The sequence below is a fragment of the Ctenocephalides felis genome, unplaced genomic scaffold (assembly GCF_003426905.1).
Source record: "Ctenocephalides felis isolate EL2017-DRISC unplaced genomic scaffold, ASM342690v1 CF-g0.4_SCAFFOLD_03572, whole genome shotgun sequence".
NCBI lineage: Eukaryota > Metazoa > Arthropoda > Insecta > Siphonaptera > Pulicidae > Ctenocephalides > Ctenocephalides felis.
The window spans coordinates 28,933,880-28,954,768 of record NW_020539726.1 but is presented as its reverse complement, the minus strand read 5'-3'; the positions used below and the strand labels follow the sequence as shown (position 1 = coordinate 28,954,768).

Below are 20,889 nucleotides of genomic sequence, written 5' to 3'. Positions count from 1 at the left end.
TCATCATGAGATATAGTTTGACTTGAACAGCATCAGAAAATTGAACAGATTTCTTGTTAGCATCAATTCCTAAAATAATTTCTTCCTTATAGAAACCTTACATTAATAATAGTATCTAATCAAAATTGTTTTGGATACTGACTAAATTGTTCTGGTTCAACTGATAAATCAGCAGTTACAAAGTTTGCAGGAAATAAACCTTCTCCATGTTGATTATATCCCTTCCACCAATTAGGATCTGAATCATCTAGCATATGGACTAAAGAACAAAAATTAAAAAGAAATTTATTGAATTTACAGCACTATTTAAAATCAGTAAATTTTTCTTACTTATTTCACCAGCTAAGAAGGTCAATTCGTTATCTTCTGCTGCTTCAAAGTCATATAGAGCTCTGACTTTGCGGGGCTCTGAATTATTTGATGTACTAGGCATGGGTGCAGAAAGTTGCATAGATGGATAGAGGGAAGAACTAGCCTAATAGTGAAAAATACAAATCAACAGTTGTATCTAAATAAGAAATAATTTTATTTGTACTTAAGATTAACTCACAGAATTTGATGAAAGTGGTCGCACTGAATTACTTTTATCTTTTAGAGATAATTCTATAGCTTTTGCTATATCATCTTCCTCTTGTTGTGATGAAACTACATTTGGATCTTTACTTACTGGATGTTGTTTAGGTGTCTAATTACAAATTTATCATTATCATCAACTGATCTTTTAATACAATATTTGATTACTGAATAATTATTTCAAACTTACATTAGATTGCACATCAGAGAAATCAACACCTTCACTTTTCAATTTATTGTAGAGTGATGGAATCAAATTCAGTTGAGGGTCAGATTTAAATTCTCCTTCTGACCATTTTTTTAGTAATTGCTTCAATCTGTAATTGACGTAAAATTGTGGTGAAATCAAAAGACTTAGAAGCCCTGAAAGTTCTTACTTACTTTAAAGCTACGGCTGGTTGGCTTTTTGAAAGTAATCTACGATATTCATTTTCAAAATCACGTGATGCCACCTCTAAGTGGAAATTGTTACCACAATTATTTACACAAGCATCAAGAAGCTGAAAAAAGAAATGTATTGATGTAAAATAGAAATTAATTTTCAATCATTTCATCTTGAATTGAATTTAATAATATATTAATATAATTAAGTTTAAAATGATGCATTTATGAGCAAAAATTATGTTATTAATTTGCATGTTGACAAATGACTCATAAGACAAATTTATCCAGATTAAGCTTATCAAGATAAAACTAAGATGAAATGTAAACACTTTTATGGACATTCTGATTTCCATATGATAAGAATTGTGTTTTTTATTTACAAAAGGTCCCATACTTAAGTGTATAAATTTTAATTTATATTACTCTCTGGCTATGAATATTTAAGTAGAATATTAAAGTAGAATGTACTTTTGTATTCAAAATGAAGATGTCGAATGTGATTTGTAACTTACAAGCCATACATATATAGTTTGTGCAACCTAATGAAGACTAATTCGTATTAAAGATCAAATGTTTTCATAAAATGTTCATGTTCATGTTCAGATTGTTGCCTAAATAACAAAAAAATAGACTTACAGTAATGGCTTGAACTACTACATGAGGGTCTGCATGTGAAAGTCTTTTAACAATTGAACGTAAAGCATCTTTGGCATTTGCAGCACTTGATCCTACTTTATCACAAACATCCATAATGGCTCCCCATTGTTCTGAAGTGTTATTTTCACTTGTGGCTTTTTCTAAGTACATAGAAAAACAAAATATTACTTCATAATGTAAATAGATATAGAAAATAATTTAACACCCTGAACATACCGATATCAGCATCGAAAGGTGATGAAAGATTAAAAATACCCATGATTAATATGAAATATACACAAACAGATTTATCTTCTAAATAATATTTATTCCATTTTTACACAGGCACTTTATAAATTAAATAAAAAGTAAAACGTAAAAAAACTCATATGATCAAATATTTAACTTGTTCTAGAATGATGAAAAATTATCATTTATGACAATTAGTTGACGTACAAATTTAACACAATGACAGCTAAGAAATTTCATGAACCATATTGTTTCACCAACTTAACAAAGGATAATGAAACAAAAAGCGCCACTTTTGAAACTGTAAATATAGATATGTACAATTGCACATAATCTTGAATTTAATGTTGATATGCTTTAACAGAGACTTATAATTAAGCTCAAGTTTAATGAGAATAATTATGATTCTTTCATTGATGATAAAAAAAGAACTCTAATAACAATATATTAGAGTCATCTGTCGCTTCAATCAGGCATATGTATTGAATATAGCTGTAAAACTTCTTTGCCGATGTTATAGCGCTCTGCAATGAATAAACAAGCTTTTCTAAAAGTAGTTTAGACAATACGCCGCCATTAATAACAACACAGCTGTACGTATTTGTCAATAGTGGTCCCAAACAAATCCATCCATTATCTTGGATAATGGATTATCATTATCCCGTCGATCCAATTAGCCGATGCGATGATATACTCACTTTGACAAGTAATTTGATTTATTTTAGATAGAAATATCTATGGAAACGTTTTGTTTCTTTCGAGGTTATACAGTTGTTTTGTCAACTTGACATTTACGCGCGTTATTTATGTTATTTTTAGTGTACGAAGATGCCAGCCACAGTGGGCACTACTCGCCCGATTTTAGTCAGACTTATATTAACGATCATTTTTCGGAATATACGGAAATCGCTCAGGTTCTGGCAGATGGGGGTGATAGATATGGAGTCTCAGCAATTACTTTTGACACAAATGAAGAACTTATATGGATGGGGAACCAGGGGGTAAAAGATAAACTTTTATATAAACTTTATGTATTTAATTTACTTTGATTATTTATCTATCATAAGTCCAAATCAATGGCTCATTGTCAATTAAGTTTAGCATTTGGATACTTGAAATAATCCTTTTTGCACAATATAGTTATCAAAGAAGCTATTTATTATATGGTAGCATTAAAATTTATCATTATAATTCAGAAAAATAAACAACACGAAAATATTAGATCACACAGTTTGAAATCTTAACTGACTTAATTATCAAAGAATGTAACCATTGAAAATGTATTTAATGTCCATTTTGTTATGCAGGGCCATGTTACTTCATACTATGGACCAACAATGCAAAAATATACATCTTTTCAAGTGCATATGGCAGATGAAATCAGACAAATATATCCAATTGAACCAGGAATTCTTTCACTTACGAGTACCTCTTTAAGATGCCATATACGAAGGGGTCTTCCTAAGTTTACACATGTGTAAGTACTGTTAGTTTTCATAGTAATATTACTTTTTCATATTCAAACTGCATAATTAATATTTTTAATATTTATTTTAGGTCTGAAAATTTTGTTGATATGCAATGTTTACTCCAAATGTCACCAACTAGAATTGTAATGGGAGGACATCAAGATAAACTGGTTGACTTTGATCTTATGAGAGGTTTAGAAACCAATTATGTAAGAAAATCCCACTTTTATTTAGTGACAACTTATAGGTCTTTGACCTCATATTCATAAAATTAACACAATATTATTTAGCATAGTTACCACAGGATATATTAATCATTTTGAATATTTTAGGAGTATGCTGGGTGCAATGGTTGCGCAATATTGAGAAACCACAGTCAAATGTTGTGTGCTGGTGACCCGGTTGGATGTTTAACATTACGTGACCCCAATTCTCTAAAAGTGGAACATACATTAGAATCACATTCTGGTAGTTTATCAGATTTTGATGTTCAAGGAAATTATATTGTTACATGTGGATTCGGTAGTAGACAAAATACTTTAGTGGTAGACAGATTTCTTATGGTGTTTGATGTTCGAATGTTGAGGTCTGTCTCACCAATACAAGTGATTTGTGATCCATTATTACTCAGATTTCTCCCCAGAGTTTCATCTAGATTAGCTGTAGTTTCAGCTATTGGCCAAGTGCAACTTGTAGATTTAGTGCAGCTGATGGAACCTAAACTTAGTTTATTTCAGGTAAATAATGTTTTATAGTATTATAATTTTTTTATGTATATAATGTAGTCATCACATGGTTAGCGTTTCAATGAACACACTTTTGTTATGCTAAGTATGAATTACCTTATGCTTATAACGTAACTTTTATTAAAGCTGAAAGAAAACTCTCAACATGAAATTATTCTCAGGTCAATACAAATGCATCAATGTGTTTGTCATTTGATATTTCTTCAACAAGCCAAGCAATGGTATTTGGAGATCAATCTGGTCATATACAATTGATGGCTGGTGCATCTAATCAAGAACCTATTTTTAATACTTTTTCTAGGTATACTAAATTTCAATATATTTTAATAACATATTTTTAAATGTCAGCAATAACAACATAATATAGTTAGTTAATTAAAAAATGTTTAATAAAAAATTAGGTGACACCAAACTACTGTTATTTGCTGTATACAACCTTATTTTAATAGTTTTTAAGAAAATGCGTTGATAAATTCAAATTTTAAAGTTTTGCAATAATCTATAATGGTTTGAATCATGTCATCTTTGACTTATACTTCAAAGCTAATTTTTATAATTAATATTGTTCTATAGTTTGTTTTAGTATTTGTATTAAGCTTAGTTTATATTTTGTATGGGTTTTTTCTCAAAATTAATGAGTTTTATACAAATTTTAGCAAATAACAGGTATTAATATGTTCTTTCTAGTAATTCTTCTAAAGTTATTATTACTTTACAAAAATAATTTAAGCAATAAGTTTCCTAAAACATTTTTTACTAGTATGGGTTATAACCCATGCTATTTAATTTATGCATCATATTTTCTAATTAATTTAATTGACTTTTTCAGGGAAACTGAATTTGCAGATTCTATTGAGCCGCTTCCTACTGTTTCATTAACAGACAACACATTCCCACTTTCTTCAATACCTTTACCGGCACTAACAACCGGTAATCATTGGCTCAGTGACTGGCCGGACCAGTTACTAAAATACAATTATTGGTGAGTAAAAGAATTTTTTTCTCAATTTGTTGATGGGTAAAAAATTATGCTAAACTTGTTAATTACTTATTTAATGTTTAGTTTGAGTTAATTTTAATGATGCTTTGTTTAGTGATATTTAGTGATCTAATCTCGATAATAAAGGGTGTTATGAGAAGACTCTAATGCAGTTCTGCAAAGTTTTTCAAAACTATTATCACACATAATTTGCTTTCTTATTTGATTTCTTTTAGAATGTTTAATATTGTAGTGCCCATATCTCTACTCATGAAATCGAAATAGAAATTTGCTTTATAATGCAAATTTGAATGATTCTTTAACATATTTCTTTCCCTTATTTGCATTGATATGGTCTTATAGGAATTTACGATAAAAATTTCTTAGATTAAAGTATAGAAATTTTTTCTTGATTATATTTTTATTTTAATTATGTCTATTAAATTAAGTCTTTGATGATTATCTTTTCTATTATTAGACATGATTAAATAGGAATTTACCTATTCCAAGCTTACTGCATGAAAATTTTAATGCGATTAATTTTTAGTCAGTATGTAACCAATCATAGATTGAACAAATAATTTATATTGCAATATTTGTTCGAAAAAATTGTTCAAAGTATTTTTGTATATATTATAATTCAAAACTGGCTTAAATTAATGTAGGAGACCTAAACCTATAGACTCTGAAATATTGCAAACAATGAAGATGCAGGGTCCTATTGGATATGCTCCAAACCCACATACTACTCGCAGGAATCAAGTGAGAAACTTTTATTTAACTTGAATTATATCATTTGAATTTCAGTCATATTTACAAGATTCGATTTGATTGATATATAATGCTAAAAATGAAGTAGATAATTTTTTGTAATAATTTAATTTGAGATATATTTCAATGAATTCCTGTTAATGTAATAGTTTAGTTTAGTATAGAAACTAATTTGATGAAAAAGTTATGTCTATATTTAATAGGCATAAATAATTTATCACCCTTGAGATTGTTTAATAAATTATTATGTTTGACTAGATGAACAAATATATTTGACTATTTAATAATATGACTATATTTGACTTTCTAAGCCACCATTAAAATAATTATTTATTAACTCTATTATCATAAGTATTTTATTCAATATAAGATTATTGTTTTAGGTACCCTACATTTTAGATTTCAACACAACAAGACAGCAAAATTCACCTTTCATGAATTCAAATGATAAAGTTCTTAGTGATATACCAGGCCTAAAAACTATTCCTAAACGCTATAGGAAGGTGGAAGTCAAATATAATAAATTGGGGTGCAGTGATTTTGATTTCAATATGTACAATAGAACTGGATTTTCTGGATTAGAAGCAACACTACCTAACTCGTATTGCAATGCTATGCTACAGGTCAAAATTTTATTTAGTAACCATATTAAATTTAAGAATCAATTTGATAATCCCATTTTTTAGAATATAATGATTAACAATTATACATGTTATCCTCGGTGCATAAATCACTAAAGTGATTAACAAAGGGTGTTATAAATATCAATGCTTTTGGACGTTTTGTCTAAATGATATAATGTTTTGAAAAAGAATGTAAATATATTTTCAGTGCATTTACAGGTATTATATTTTATGCAACCAGTAAGACATGCTTTAATGTCTCATACATGTCAAAGGGAATTTTGTTTATCTTGTGAATTAGGATTTTTATTTTACATGCTGGATAAGTCTGCAGGTACATTTTTTAGTTTTAATATTTTAATAAAAATGTTGTACATTAATTTTGTGTAATTATTATTATAGGAATTCCCTGCCAAGCTAGTAATTTTCTAAGAGCATTTAGAACTGTTCCAGAAGCTTCAGCATTGGGTTTAATTTTGTCTGATAGACACCCAGATGCAAGAGCAAAAGTAAATCTAATTGGGTTGATACAGGTAAAATAATTATTAATGAAGTAAATGTTTTGCATTTCTTATATCAAACTATTTTTAGAGTTGGAATAGATTCATATTGCATCAAATGCACTTTGAAATACTAGAGACACGAAAACGAAATTTTGAAAATGAGAAGAATAAAAATAGTGAAAAAATTCCAAAACAACCTGATTTTGTTTATAAGGAGCAAGATTTTCCTAGTATAATAGGTGGAGAGACTCGACGTAAGCATAGAGACAAGGAAGATAGGCATAAAGAGGGAGATGGTAAATATATGTGGATAATACCAATCATGGATAAAGGTAACACGTGATATCAAAACTGATTGAGCATTATTTTTGACCATTTTTACATCCTGTAATTTTTTGAAATACTTAAATACTAAGGACCTTCAAAAACAATTCGATTTTTAAAGCATTTTGTTAAAAGTTTGTCTATACAGTGGTACCCTGACTTATGAGTGACTCCATATAAGAGTTTTTTCTTCTTCTTTTACATAAAAGCAAAATTTGAGATATGAGCTTTGAGCGAGTAAGAGTTTTCTAGAAAAATGTTAATGGCAAAATAAAAATATGAAAAACTTTGTCAGCTGTAACAATGATTTTCCTAATAAATTATTTTATAGTTAGTTATTTCAATTATATATTAATGTTAATTTTGTAGTAACTATTTACCCATGCAAATACTTCGAGGATTATTTTGACAAATTAAAACACAAACTAGTGGGGTATCACATAGTGCCTTAAGGCAAATTTCTGGAACTATCCGTACCAGAATTGTATATAATTGTATAAGTATATAAGCGAGCTTTAGAACTTTAGCCAGAATTGAAATTGAAATCCAAATTATTTTCGATGTACAAAAAAAAAATGTATGTTAATCTTTGTTTAAAATTTTGAAATAAAAAAATTTCAAAAGCAATTGTTTTGTCAACACAAGGTGAAAGATTCTTGAACCACTCAAATCGGATGCTTATTTCTCTCAAAAACTGACATTTAATTATCACTTCACCCAATCTTGAACGATTCAAATTGGTTGTTCCTTGTGCCTGAAAACATGGACGAAAAATTGTATCTATACATACGCACAAACATCAATTTTTTCTTTTCAAAAAATTTTGATTTTTGGACAATCACAATAACTTACTCTATGGGAAGTTAATTAATTAAGTTAATTAAAACAGTAAATTTATTTTTAATATTTATAAAACTTAACAAAAACCACATTACTGTAACGAATTACTGGCATTTCGATATATTTATATAGAAAAAATTGATTTGAACTACGATCGATTTGACATACGATCGTGTTCTCGGAATGAATGTCGGAGTACCACTGTATTTAAATACAAAGGACACGAACCTTCAATAACAATTTGATTTTTGAAGCATATCATTAAAAGTTTGTTTTTACTTGATTTTGTGATTTTGAGTTTGTCGCAGGGTTGTTACTTCAAGCACATATCCGTGTACTAAAAAATTTTACATGCAATTCAATATATTTTTTAGACCCCACTAAATATTGAAATAATATTTTGATCATGCCCGAAAGTAAATGATATTGTGTTACCCTAACCAATTCATTATTGGTATAATTCCATATATGATTGAACAATAACTTTCACAATTTTCTTACTAACATCTGTAGCTACTTGTTATGTTGCTATCGTATTTTGTTTTAACGTTTGATATTTTAGGTTTAATGTAAATAACAGCATGTGTAGTTAAATGTCAAGGCAGACTTACATTTTTGTCAAATTTAAATAAAGTATTTTCCTATTTTGTTTGGGTAACCTGTTCTCTAATATTATTTGCTTTGGTGATCTATTCTGTAGCATGAGTTATTTAGAAAGGATGAAGATTATAAATTATTGTATATAGTAACATTTAACATCTGCTGGTTTAAATTTCATACTAAAGGATTATTGATGTAGGTAGTTAATTTATTATTTATATTTTGACTGAGAAGTTGATTTTATACTATTAGATTTACATTACAAAATGTTATCAATGCTACTTATTTTTTAATAGATGAGGATGATATTAGGAATAAAGCAACTGGTGGTTCTGGCGATCAATCATCAAGCAAAGATGATGACGAAACTGAAATTAGCAAATTATTTGGTACAAAACAAAGGCAAATAAATCGTTGTCTGAAATGTGGTAGAGAAGTAAGTATTAGTAGTAGATAATTAATAATCTATTAACAAATATAATATTAGAGCTAGTAAATATTTATTGCTTGCATCGGAATTTAAATCAGAAGCCTCAAAACTATTTAAAGATTTTGATTTTTTGTAACATAATTAATTTTGAATTTTCTTCAAAATTTTGAAATTTTTTAAAAATTATGAACTTTTTTAAGCAATCGCTCTGCGTAGCTGTTTTCCGTCGATACAAGTGAAATATTGCATTCAATTATATCAAATTATTTTTTTATATATTCTAATGCTTATAACTTTTATAGGAAGTTAAAGAAAACATCATCCTTCTTTGCAATCTAATTTATCCAAATCAAAGGGACCACTTATACACATTCGAATCTATACTGGCACCTTCTTTATGTCCAGAAAAAACTACACCAGCATGGTGTGAAAATTGCTCAAAATTCACTCCTACAATTCAGAGTTCTCAAGTCACAAAACTACCTAAGGTTTTGGCAATAAATTGTGGTCTTGATAATAACTTCGATAAAGAATTCTGGTCAAAACAAATGAATCAACAAGTTACATGCTCTAAAGGAGAAAGCAGTTTTCCACTATTGTCAAAACCTTGTAGATATGGGGCAAATTGTTCACGGCCAGGCTGCCATTTCACTCATCCTGACAAGTGAGTGGAAACATATTAATTTCTTTTTTATTCCATAAAATTTTGTGGGAAAATAAGTCAGATAGCTAACATACTTTTTAATCTTAAGATAAATACTCGACATTTTATTTATTTTTTTTTGTTGATTTCATAATTTAAAATGATATTTTAATCATATTTATTGTTTAATTAATTTTATTTTTATTATAACTTAATTAATTTACTAATATTACATTACATTTTAGCTTGTTGAATTAAATAATAGAACTCATTTTTATTTAAACTTTTCTTCTGAAATGTTCAGAAATAACTTGAAAAATGTTTTAAAATTTTGTTATTGATTTCAGCAAAAATTATTCCATATTAAATACTCCAGACAGTGCTTGCAATTGTTCAAGTACATATAAAAATTCTATGGAAAATGAAAGTAGCTCAGATACTTCTTCCAGCGAAAGCAATAACAAAACTAAAAACTCTTGGCTGCCACAACGTCTACGAATGAAACTCAAAGAAGATAAATTGCTCTTTGTAGAAAGATTACATGATGATGTATTACCTGTAAATATTGAAAGAAATATTTGTTTGATCCTTCTTTAATGAGAAATCTTAAATTGCATTTTAGGATATTTATGAATTTTGCATGTTTCTGTATAACGTATTTATTTTTAAATGAAATTAAAACCGAAAAACCATAGGGCGATGCGGAAGTGCAACCAGATGCTGCAGGTAGAATGTCTGAATCGATTAATGGTACTGATCATGTCGACATAAAGCAAAGAGAACTTATAAACGGTACAGAGCCTATTCATCAAAAATCATATTACTTATCATCAGTTGTCTGTTATGTAGATGATCACCAAAGAAATTTAGTTGCTCTTATACATGTTCCTCATAGTTATCATGTGCAAAGAATGGGCACAACATATAATAGATCTGGGCAATGGTATATTTTTAATGATTTTAGGTGGGTGTTCAGTTGAAACCGACAATTAATTGTGGAAATGTAAAAATCTAATTTTCTTTTTGAATCTAGTATTTCTCCCATTTCGCCAAATGAGGCTGTTTGGTTTAGTCTTGACTGGAAAGTACCTTGTGTTCTGTTCTATTCTAGTTACGAATTGTGTGAAACAAATCCACATTTAGAGCTTTTGCCACCAATTGTCAATCCTCTTACCCAGGTAACTTTATCATTACATTATTAAGAATTATTAATATTTGTTTATCTCGATATTCTTGCTAGGATATTTTCAATGAGGATATGTCCTCGTTAACTCGACGCTCGCCATATTCCATAAACGGATCTCATTTTACGTGGAAGCCTTTGGGAAGACAAGAAGCCCCAAAGCGCGGACAATTGGTTGCGATGGATGCAGAATTTGTGACCCTAAATCCTGAGGAAGCAGAATTAAGAAGTGATGGAAAACTGGCTACAATTAAACCTAGTCACATGAGTGTTGCGAGAATAACTTGTATAAGGGGGTAAGCATGATCGATTTATGATACTGATTGTTTACCTATACAGTGGTATCCCGACTTACGAGCGATCCGACATACGAGTGTTTCGAGATACAAGGCGCTCAAGCAGCGAGATACGTTGCTTCGATATACGAACTTCGAGCGAGTATAAGTTTTCTAGAAAAATGTTAATGGTAAAATGAAAATATGAACAATTTTGTCAGTTTTCCCACCATAAAATTATTTTGGCTGTTTTATGATAGTAGATTATTGTGATAATTCAATTTTGATTCAAAATATTGTCATTCACATTGTACAATATATGCAATTGTTGCTTTTACAGAGAAGGACCTGATGAAGGCACTCCATTTATAGACGATTATATAAGTACACAGGAACAAGTTGTCGATTATTTAACTAAATTTTCTGGTATACAGCCTGGAGATCTAGATGCAAATTATAGTTCGAAACATTTGACAACACTAAAGAGCACATATCAAAAGTTACGATATCTGGCTGATACTGGAGTGGTTTTTGTTGGTCATGGATTGAAGAATGATTTTCGAGTTATTAACTTAATTGTCCCCCCAAATCAAGTTGCTGATACTGTACATCTATTCCATTTACCGCATCATAGAATGGTGTCTTTACGATTTCTAGCTTGGCATTTTCTTGGTGAGTGATTGACTTATTACTAATTTTTTTTTTTTTTTTACTTTGCCAAGAATGTTTTCTGCAGCAAATTTGATTTGCTAATTGTATTTTCTCGACGTTTCAATTTATTCTGAGACGTTTGAGACCGTATTAGAAATTCAGAAACGTTTTAGAAATAGTATTTGAGAAATATTTAACAAATAACGAATTTTTTTTGACGATTTTTGATCAAACTTGTATAGTGATAGTTTTTATAGTCTGATATAACATACTAAAATGTTATTGGACTACGATAAGTGGTTAACACTATTCCTACTTGGACTGGTCAAATGACCGTTTTTGATTTTTCGATTAGTATTTTTCATATCAAATGTAATTGAATCGTCATCAAACTTCATGACTTTTCCTAATATGTGAGTATGATACATTTTTCAATGTAAATTTGTTTTTTTAATTTTTATTTTTGGAAAAATAATTGTATACTGTCTTACCTTCCGCGACCGGTCATTTGACCGGTAGTACGAAAGACGATGTTCGGACGGCATTTTTTGTAGTAATTGTTAAGAATATGATCGAACTTACAAGAAAATGTAAATTTAGAGGAATTTAGAGTGGTAAAAACTGCCTTCTGCAAATGTATATGCATTTTTTTCAATTCTGTATGCACGCTGCGCATATGAGGCAAGGAGTATAAATATTGCACTTCTACGGTATACAAAGTGGGTTTTCTCATTTTTGCTCAAAGTCTATGTGTAGACAGATTTTTACGAAGGAATCCAAACAACAAATTGATAGGTTTTGTTTTGAATCCAAAGGTTGGTTCAACTACCTTGACAGCAATCAAAATTGTTGTAAAAGACCATGTATTACTATCGACAAACATATATTTTCAATAAAGGTAAGGTGTAAATTTATTCAATACATGTTCAATAATATTCAGGAAAACGTAGTATAAAATTTTAGTAACTGTTCAATATACAATGTAAATATAATTATGCCCAGCAAATCGCGCAAATGGGGTGTAAAATTTTGATAACCATCCAGTATACATAGAAAACTGAGAATTTCTTTGGAGATTTATAACCAATGAAACCGTATAAAAAATTTAAGCGTTTCTTACCATCCTACTTATAGCTAAACTTTTAGTAAAGAAAGAAACTGTGATGGTAGGTACAATTGAAGCAATATAACAGCTACAAATACTGGTAGAACTAAAAATCACGGATTTCACTCAAATAATATTTACAATTTTGGAAGCTAAGATAGAAGATTCTAATTTTCACTTACATACGCATATGTTGAAAAAATTAATTTCTATTTTAATTAACTTCCCGTATAGTTCCAACAAGAATTCAGAAAAAAAATCAACTAAGTATTATTCCAGATAATGTTTCAGAAAGATGATAGGGCGAACAAAATCAGCCAAAAACGTAAAAAATGCGTGTGCAGTAAATACACTCTAAGAAAAAAAATCGTAAAAAATTTGATAAAACAGAATAAAATGTAGATTTCGCATTCTAAAATGAAAGAAATATTTTGTATTTGTATTTATAAACTCTTAAACTAGCATTTACTCTTCATTCAATACTGAAAAATATAGATTTTGCATGACCGGTCATTTGACCGGTCGCGGTAGGAATAGTAAACATGAAATGTCGGCAGGAATAGTGTTAAATTATAAAAAATTTTCAAAGTGTAGAATTTTGTGGTAAGCTTGAGAGATTCTAATCTGAATCTATGCCATATCTTCAAATATATTTTGAGAATCCGATATGGATGAAATGAAATGTGTTAAACACAAATTTAAGTCAAAAATCAATATTGAAAGTATATTGGAAAGACATCAATAGGAACTTGTATTGATTGTATTTTAGTGAAAACGAACATTTTATTTTTGAATAAACAATAGAACAATTTGCCTCAAGGCAAAAAACTGCTTACAACTAGTTGAATTCCACTTCCATACAGAGACAACGTGAACTAGTGGTGCATGGCATAGCGCCACAAGGCAAATTGCTGGTCATTTTGTCAATACAAGTAAAATGGTTTTTTGAATAATTCAAATAGGACGCTGCGATCTCCCAAAAACTTTAATTTTATTTTTGGCTCTTTTTGCCTTGTATCTTCGAAACGGCTGGATCTGTCTTTGCCAAAAACTAATAAGCAGGTGTTATCAATAGGAATCAAATATTTTTTAAAGGATTTAAACCTGTTGATTCGTGTTCCCAAAATCGTCGATAAAAATAGTATCCGCACATATAAACACACACACACACTCACACACAACATGCATACATACATGCATACATACATGCATACATACATGCATTTTTTCTAAGGTATGCCAAAATGTTCAGAAACCTCTGAAACGTAAAGATATATCAAAATTTTTCTACAGGAAGTTAATTACTCTGAAACTTTTATTTCAAAGGAAAAGTTGTTTTATTGTTTTATTTTCGACATCTGAAGTCGATGTGAAACAGACCAGAATATTTCATATAAGTTCAAAGTATAATACTGAATATTAAAAGTAAATTACTAATTATTATTCAGGTATTAGAATACAATCTGTGACACACGATTCAGCTGAAGACGCGCGGGCCGCGTTGCAACTATACAAACATTATCTACAATTGGAATCATCTGGTACGATACTCAGTGCTTTACAAAAACTATATGAAACTGGCAAAAGATTATCTTGGAGAGTCCCCGATGAATAAACAAAGCAACTGAACAATATATGAGATTGATAAAGCAGCGAAATAAAAATAAGCTTGTGAATTATGTCACAATTCACAATATTACGATAAAGTTTGTAAAACGAGTGTATATATGAAACATTTTTTATGTGTGTAAATTTAGAGAACTATGGAACTTTAATTTTTTATAAATATAGATTATGTATATTTTTGTAAGTATTCGTCCCAAGTGATTTTAGTTAAGGTATTATTATAGTAATTTATTATTAGTTGATGATGATTTAATTAAATATTGTAACAGATAAAGTTTTAAGTTGTATTTTACATCTGAATACTTTTGTGTTGACTGCAGTATTTTTTTTTACTAATTATGTGCAAATATAGTTGTAATTTATTTTACAAAATGTTCACGGACACAAATTTTAGAAATTGTACTATGGTTATTTTTAAGATATGTAAGGATTTTTATATTGATATACTTTATTTGTACAATATTGATCTCTTCCTATTTAATTTTTATATTGTATATAATGTCATAGTTCTATATGTATATATTTGGTGTATGGTACTTCAATACTTTTTAAATTAGTATTAATGACATCTCTGAATGTGCGTTCCAATAAATAAAATATTTATTTATACATTTTTATATAAAAATAAATGTTTCAACTAATAAATTGTTTTATCATTTACCATTAATTTATTTAAATATCCATAAAAAACTTATTGCTGGCATTGTTCATCAAGGCAAATTGCTGGAACTTTCCGTATCGTAACGAAATGTTCGAGGAATATTAAATGTTTTCAAATAGATTATTATAAACACTGTAAACTTTTCCAATATTTATAAGAATTATATAAACTGAATTACAAAGTTAAAATTATTTAAAGTTTATAAGTGATGCTTAGAACTTTAGCCAGAATTAAAATTAAAATCCGAATTATTTTAGATATGCAAAAAAAAAATTTTTTTTTTTTCCAAAAGCAATTATTTTGTCAACACAAGCAGAAATTTTTTGAATCATTCAAATCGGATGCTCAAAAACTGCCATTTCATGTACATTTAGCTCTGTATCTTCTAAATGGCTGGACTTGCTTTTGCCAAAAACTAATCTCCACTTCCCCCAATCATTACAAATTGAATGTATTTTGGATCATTTAATTCGGATGCTCCGTTCTCTCAAAAACTCGATTTCTATTTTCAGCACTCTTTGCTCTTTATCTCCGTAATGACTGCACCTGCCTTTGCCAGAAACTGATCAGCACATCTCCCTATCAAAAGGAATCGAATTTTTTTGAACCATTAAAATCGGTTGATCCGTGCGCCCGAAAACGTGGACGAAAAAATGCGAACACAAAACACACACACACATACATCCATTTTTTCTGAGGTATGCCAAAATGTTCAGAAACCTTCAAAACGTGAAGATATGGAAAAATTTTCAAGGTGAATTATTTTTTTTAATAACAAAAACAGTAACTATTATGACATATTCATAATTTTATTTATTAATTTATTTTCTTTCAATCTTTTTTCACATTTACATGAATTTTTGTTTGTTTTCACAGAATTGTATCATGCATTTTTTTTCCTCAAATTTTTTATAAATTATTGAAAATATTATTTACAAATCCCAAGTGGCAAATTCTCAATGCAATGAATCTAAAATGGAATATAATGAAATAGAATTTATTCTACCTAATTTCATTTATAAAATTATCTTCTTTGAATTTTATTTAGATTTTTTTGTATTTACAAAAAATAAAAATTAATATAAATAGATATTATATATATATATATATATATATATTTTATATTAATTCGCTATATATTTAATATAGCAAAAATTGTTTTTAAATAAAATTTCAGTGATTATTAAAGTAACGGGTTTTATTTTTAGATAATAAAAACCTAATTTGGAGTATTCAATACTCTTTTTTCCTTTTATAGATTATTTTTAATAATATTAAATTTGTTTTTATTTTAGTATCGTCTAATAATACGAATTCTCTTTCTATCCATTGATGAATCGTCTTCAGAATCGATTGATGGTCTTCTGGAGCCGGCAGGAGATTCTCTTATACCAGAACTGACTGCCCATACTGGTACGGAGCTACGGCGTAGCAGAAGTGACTTTTTGGTACCTATATTGATTTAAAATAATGTTTGTTATTGATGATTGATAACTAATATATTTTATAGGGATTTATAAATAGCTAAAGGCGGTTTTCTGGTTTTCTGGTGTAGATTTAAAAAAAATCGATTTTGTTCTTTTTTGGATATTTAAAGTTTAACTATTCAAGATTCAAGGGGATTTTTCAAAATTTAAATTATTTTTGAGTTATATAAAAATGTCAACAAATATTTCGAGTATAGTTAATTAGTCAAAATTGTATTGGACAACTACTGGGTTGCTACCCATTCAAAAATCCATATAATAAAGTCAAAACAATTTCTGAATGTCCTAAGTGTGACAGATTGTAATTAAAAAAATGGAGTTATAGCTGTTTGACTACGATCATCCATCCCTGTTTCCCTTTTCTGCGAAACTTTATTCGCGCTTTACTCGAAGCTGTTTGTTTCGATAGGTTATCCACTATTGCTCAACATCTACTGGATTGGATTTACTTGACATAGTCTTCCTTATGCTAAAATATCACAAACGTTTTTTTTTTCAAAATAACATTGCTTTTTCAACTTGTCAGAAGTTCATTCGATTGAGACTTTGTTCGAGTTTAATAAAATGAATCTATGTTTTTCTTCATATTATTTGGAGGACTAGCCATAATCCCTCTAGCTCTCCCTGGATTTCAGTTGAAATCGTGTTTATGACCAGGTGCCAATTTTTTGAGATCTTCCACTTTATCTCATTCTAGATTGGAAACTATGTGAATATTTTTAATCTTTTTCTTTTTTCGAAATTTTCAGTATATTATCTAATTATATCAACTTTTTATATTATAACAATTATTATTTGTTTCAATGGTTATCAGAACTTGAGAGTCCTAAAAGATACCGTGACGATTTTTACGTAAAATTTAATATAAATTTTAATATAAATATATTTGTTAAACATAGTTCGACACATTGATAAAAGTGGTTTTATGATTTTTTTACAGTATAGATATAGATACCATAGACTTGTAGATCATACTAAAATATTACGGCCCTACGACAAGTCGTTTAATTTTAAAAATTCATCAAAGTTTGCAAAAATTAGTATCGTTTTTTTGGCGTTTGTCAAAATTGGACCTTTTATCGACGTTTTCTCAGAAACCAAAAACCATCCTATTCTTCTACATATTTTTTTCAACTTATTTTCATTCTTCCCTTTTTATCTTCTTACTTCTTTTTACCATTTTATTTTTAATTTCAATTCTAATTCAATTTAATAATTTTCATTCTAATAATTTTTTTACATGCATATTACAATTGAAACTCTTATACATTCTGATATTTTAAACATTCCTAATTATTTTTGGAAGCGCATGTATACATGGAATAATTAACAGATTTTTTGTGGCTATTCATTTTATAAATTGATATTTCTTTTATTAAAAAAAAACTATATTTAACAGCGAAATGGATTACCAACCACTGGATAATGCCCCTAAAAATTTAATGAATGTTGTTTTTTCTAATTCATAAAAAACAAATGAGAAAAATATTCCAGTATGTTTTTTCTTTTATTATTCACTAAGCTACATATCAATGTACTTTCAGTAAAACTCCGCTTAACGCTGTTTTGTTTAGATTTAGCGCTCTTTTAATTCCACTCGAGGATTTTTTAAAATATGGGTAAAATCGAGGAATTAGTGTTTTAAATTAGGTAAATGTGGAAAATGTGCTAGAAACAGTTAAAAAAACAGTACCTAGTTCTTTTACTAATTTACTGTAGGGAAAATAAGGACAAATTGATATATATATATATATATATATGGACAAGATAAGACAGTGGTCATATTCAAAAAATAGCAAATTTTATTAATGTTTTTACGACTACATAACGTAAAAAACGGACAATCACAATTCTGTCAGATGTTGAGCGTCATTGTCACATTCTTGTTGCCGTTGCCGTATCGCGCCTTAAAAGGTTTATTTGGAGGGTTGTTTTGTCAAGTTTTTTTGGAATTTTGCATTATTGTTTGTAATATTTTCTGTTACAATAAACTAACTTTTGCCAATTTTTTGCGCTAATCAAGATAAACCTTTATTAATTTATTCATTATGTTCAGACCAATTGACATACTAATACAATAGATAAAATTGACAGTACTATTTTGAAGAACTACAGGATAGTTTAAACGAGGCCAAATGAAAAGCACCTGTAGAAGGTGATATATTTTTCATATAATTTATAATATGATATATTTATATATAATATATTTTCGTTTAATTACCCATCGTTTTGTCTCTGTTGATGACCATTCCTGATCCGTCGACCGTGACCTGTTTTTGGGCAGTCGAATAGCGCCGATTAAAAGAAATTCGGGATTCCCTGCGAGCGTGCTTGGTCAGCGACATGTTGGCCAAAGAAAATTTTCTTTCCAATTCTTCTTCCTTTTTCAAGTGGCGAATCTTCATGTTCTACGAAAATTATTATTAGAAAATAATAATGTAAAGTAATAATATTTTTGCTCGAATTCTATAGTGGCAAAACATAATACTAAATTGTTATTAGTATAGTATAACTATAATGTTAAATACAAATTAGCAATCAATATCCAACTTTGTCCAAGTTCCAACTTTAAATTTTGGTCACATTTTTGGTAAGGTACAATAACAATGTGTGCCAAGTTTCATCAAAATCGCAACATGTGTTTTTGAAAACATACCACCATCTGTTCAACCATGCATCTCGAAAACTATTGAATGTCGCAACTTTAAATTTTGGTCATATTTTTGGTAAAGTACAATAACAATGTGTGCCAAGTTTCATCAAAATCGCAACATGTGTTTTTGAGAAAATACCACCATTTGTTTAAATATTAGTATTGAGCGCGGAGCCAGCGACCCATCAACCACGCATCTCGAAAACTATTGAATGTCCCAACTTTAAATTTTGGTCATATTTTTGGTAAAGTACAATGACAATATGTGCCAAGTTTTATCAAAATCCCAACATGTGTTTTTGAAAACATACCACCATTTGTTTAAATATTAGTATTGATCGGGGAGCCAGCGACCCATCAACCACGCATCTCGAAAACTATTGAATGTCCCAACTTTAAATTTTGGTCATATTTTTGGTAAAGTACAATAACAATATGTGCCAAGTTTTATCAAAATCCCAACATGTGTTTTTAAAAACATACCACCATTTGTTTAAATATTAGTATTGATCGGGGAGCCAGCGACCCATCAACCACGCATCTCGAAAACTATTAAATGTTCCAACTTTAAGTTTTGGTCATATTTTTGGTAAGGTACAATAACAATGTGTGCCAAGTTTCATTGAGCGCGGAGCCAGCGACCCATCAAAAAATAAAAAATTCTATACGGTATAAAATGTCCCTAAAAAAAAGGTGATATCATATTTTCTGCAACATTTTTCAAAGTGTTTGATTTTGGTTAATACCATTTGAAAAAATCTGATGTATTTAATAAATTAATTATTATAGTCAATTTTATATGCAAGTGAATAATTTTATGTTGTGCCACTATGGAATGAATAGTCTAATTTTTATGTAATCATTTGAGATATGCGATTTTCATATATTTACTACTACACACATACATGCATGTGTTGTGAAATATTTTACACATTTTCTGGAAATTTATAATACTTAATGTTTTTTTATCATATTACCCTAAACATTACACAGTGCATATAGTGCTCAAAAATAGAAGGATTCTATGTTGGAGCACTTATTTTGCGCTCGACTAGCAGTCCATGTAATTTTTTTATTTAATAAAATAAGTGTGAGTTACAGCACTTCAAATTTTATGTAAAAATATGATTATTTAATATTTTTAATTAGAAATAGGTTTGGATAAGCTACATTTTCTTTATTAATTATAGTGTAATTTTTTAAAGCAAAGCAAATAAGCAAAAGTTGTCATCATTATGCTTTGAATTTGAAATTAAAATATGCAAAAAAAATATTTTGTCAGAAGCTTAAGCTACAGCCCAACTCTAAATATATTTGATTGTTCTTAAAACGTTTGTTAACTAACTTTTAAAGTTTTCTGTGGCAAACAGGAACAATTTTGGTTTAGAAGTCGATTCTGATGTAAAGTAGACCAAAGTTATGGCAAGCCTATACTACGTAGCGTTTATCATATAAAATGGTACTAAAAACCGCAAAGG

General features: G+C 28.8%; 2 protein-coding genes across 3 annotated transcripts in view; one reads left to right on the top strand and one right to left on the bottom strand.

Annotated features, from left to right (window-relative positions):
- The window catches only part of LOC113388338 (signal transducing adapter molecule 1-like), a 3,957-nt gene extending 1,905 nt beyond the window's left edge, over positions 1-2,052 (bottom strand). The window contains exons 1-8 of the mRNA XM_026625728.1: positions 1,831-2,052; positions 1,594-1,754; positions 955-1,073; positions 764-890; positions 551-685; positions 331-475; positions 143-259; positions 23-69 (exon numbers count right to left, since the gene is read on the bottom strand). Of these exons, the coding sequence (XP_026481513.1) occupies positions 23-69; positions 143-259; positions 331-475; positions 551-685; positions 764-890; positions 955-1,073; positions 1,594-1,754; positions 1,831-1,873 (894 nt within the window). The 5' untranslated portion in view covers positions 1,874-2,052. The remainder of the gene's footprint in view (positions 1-22; positions 70-142; positions 260-330; positions 476-550; positions 686-763; positions 891-954; positions 1,074-1,593; positions 1,755-1,830) is intronic.
- A 356-nt stretch (positions 2,053-2,408) lies between these two features.
- LOC113387606 (PAN2-PAN3 deadenylation complex catalytic subunit PAN2) lies at positions 2,409-14,987 on the top strand. Of its 2 annotated transcripts, none has more exons than XM_026624954.1 (20): positions 2,409-2,548; positions 2,662-2,843; positions 3,150-3,319; positions 3,400-3,520; positions 3,644-4,048; positions 4,219-4,358; positions 4,887-5,039; positions 5,702-5,798; positions 6,191-6,430; positions 6,650-6,764; positions 6,833-6,963; positions 7,022-7,187; positions 8,994-9,133; positions 9,430-9,791; positions 10,118-10,328; positions 10,466-10,734; positions 10,804-10,948; positions 11,011-11,249; positions 11,569-11,900; positions 14,433-14,987. In XM_026624954.1, exons 1-20 carry the CDS (start codon positions 2,488-2,490, stop codon positions 14,597-14,599), a joined length of 3,846 nt encoding a protein of 1,281 aa, XP_026480739.1. In that variant the 5' UTR covers positions 2,409-2,487; the 3' UTR covers positions 14,600-14,987. The 2 variants fall into 2 exon arrangements, with proteins under 2 accessions (XP_026480739.1, XP_026480738.1); XM_026624953.1 differs by having other exon boundaries at positions 7,022-7,229.
- Positions 14,988-20,889: the final 5,902 nt, after the last annotated feature.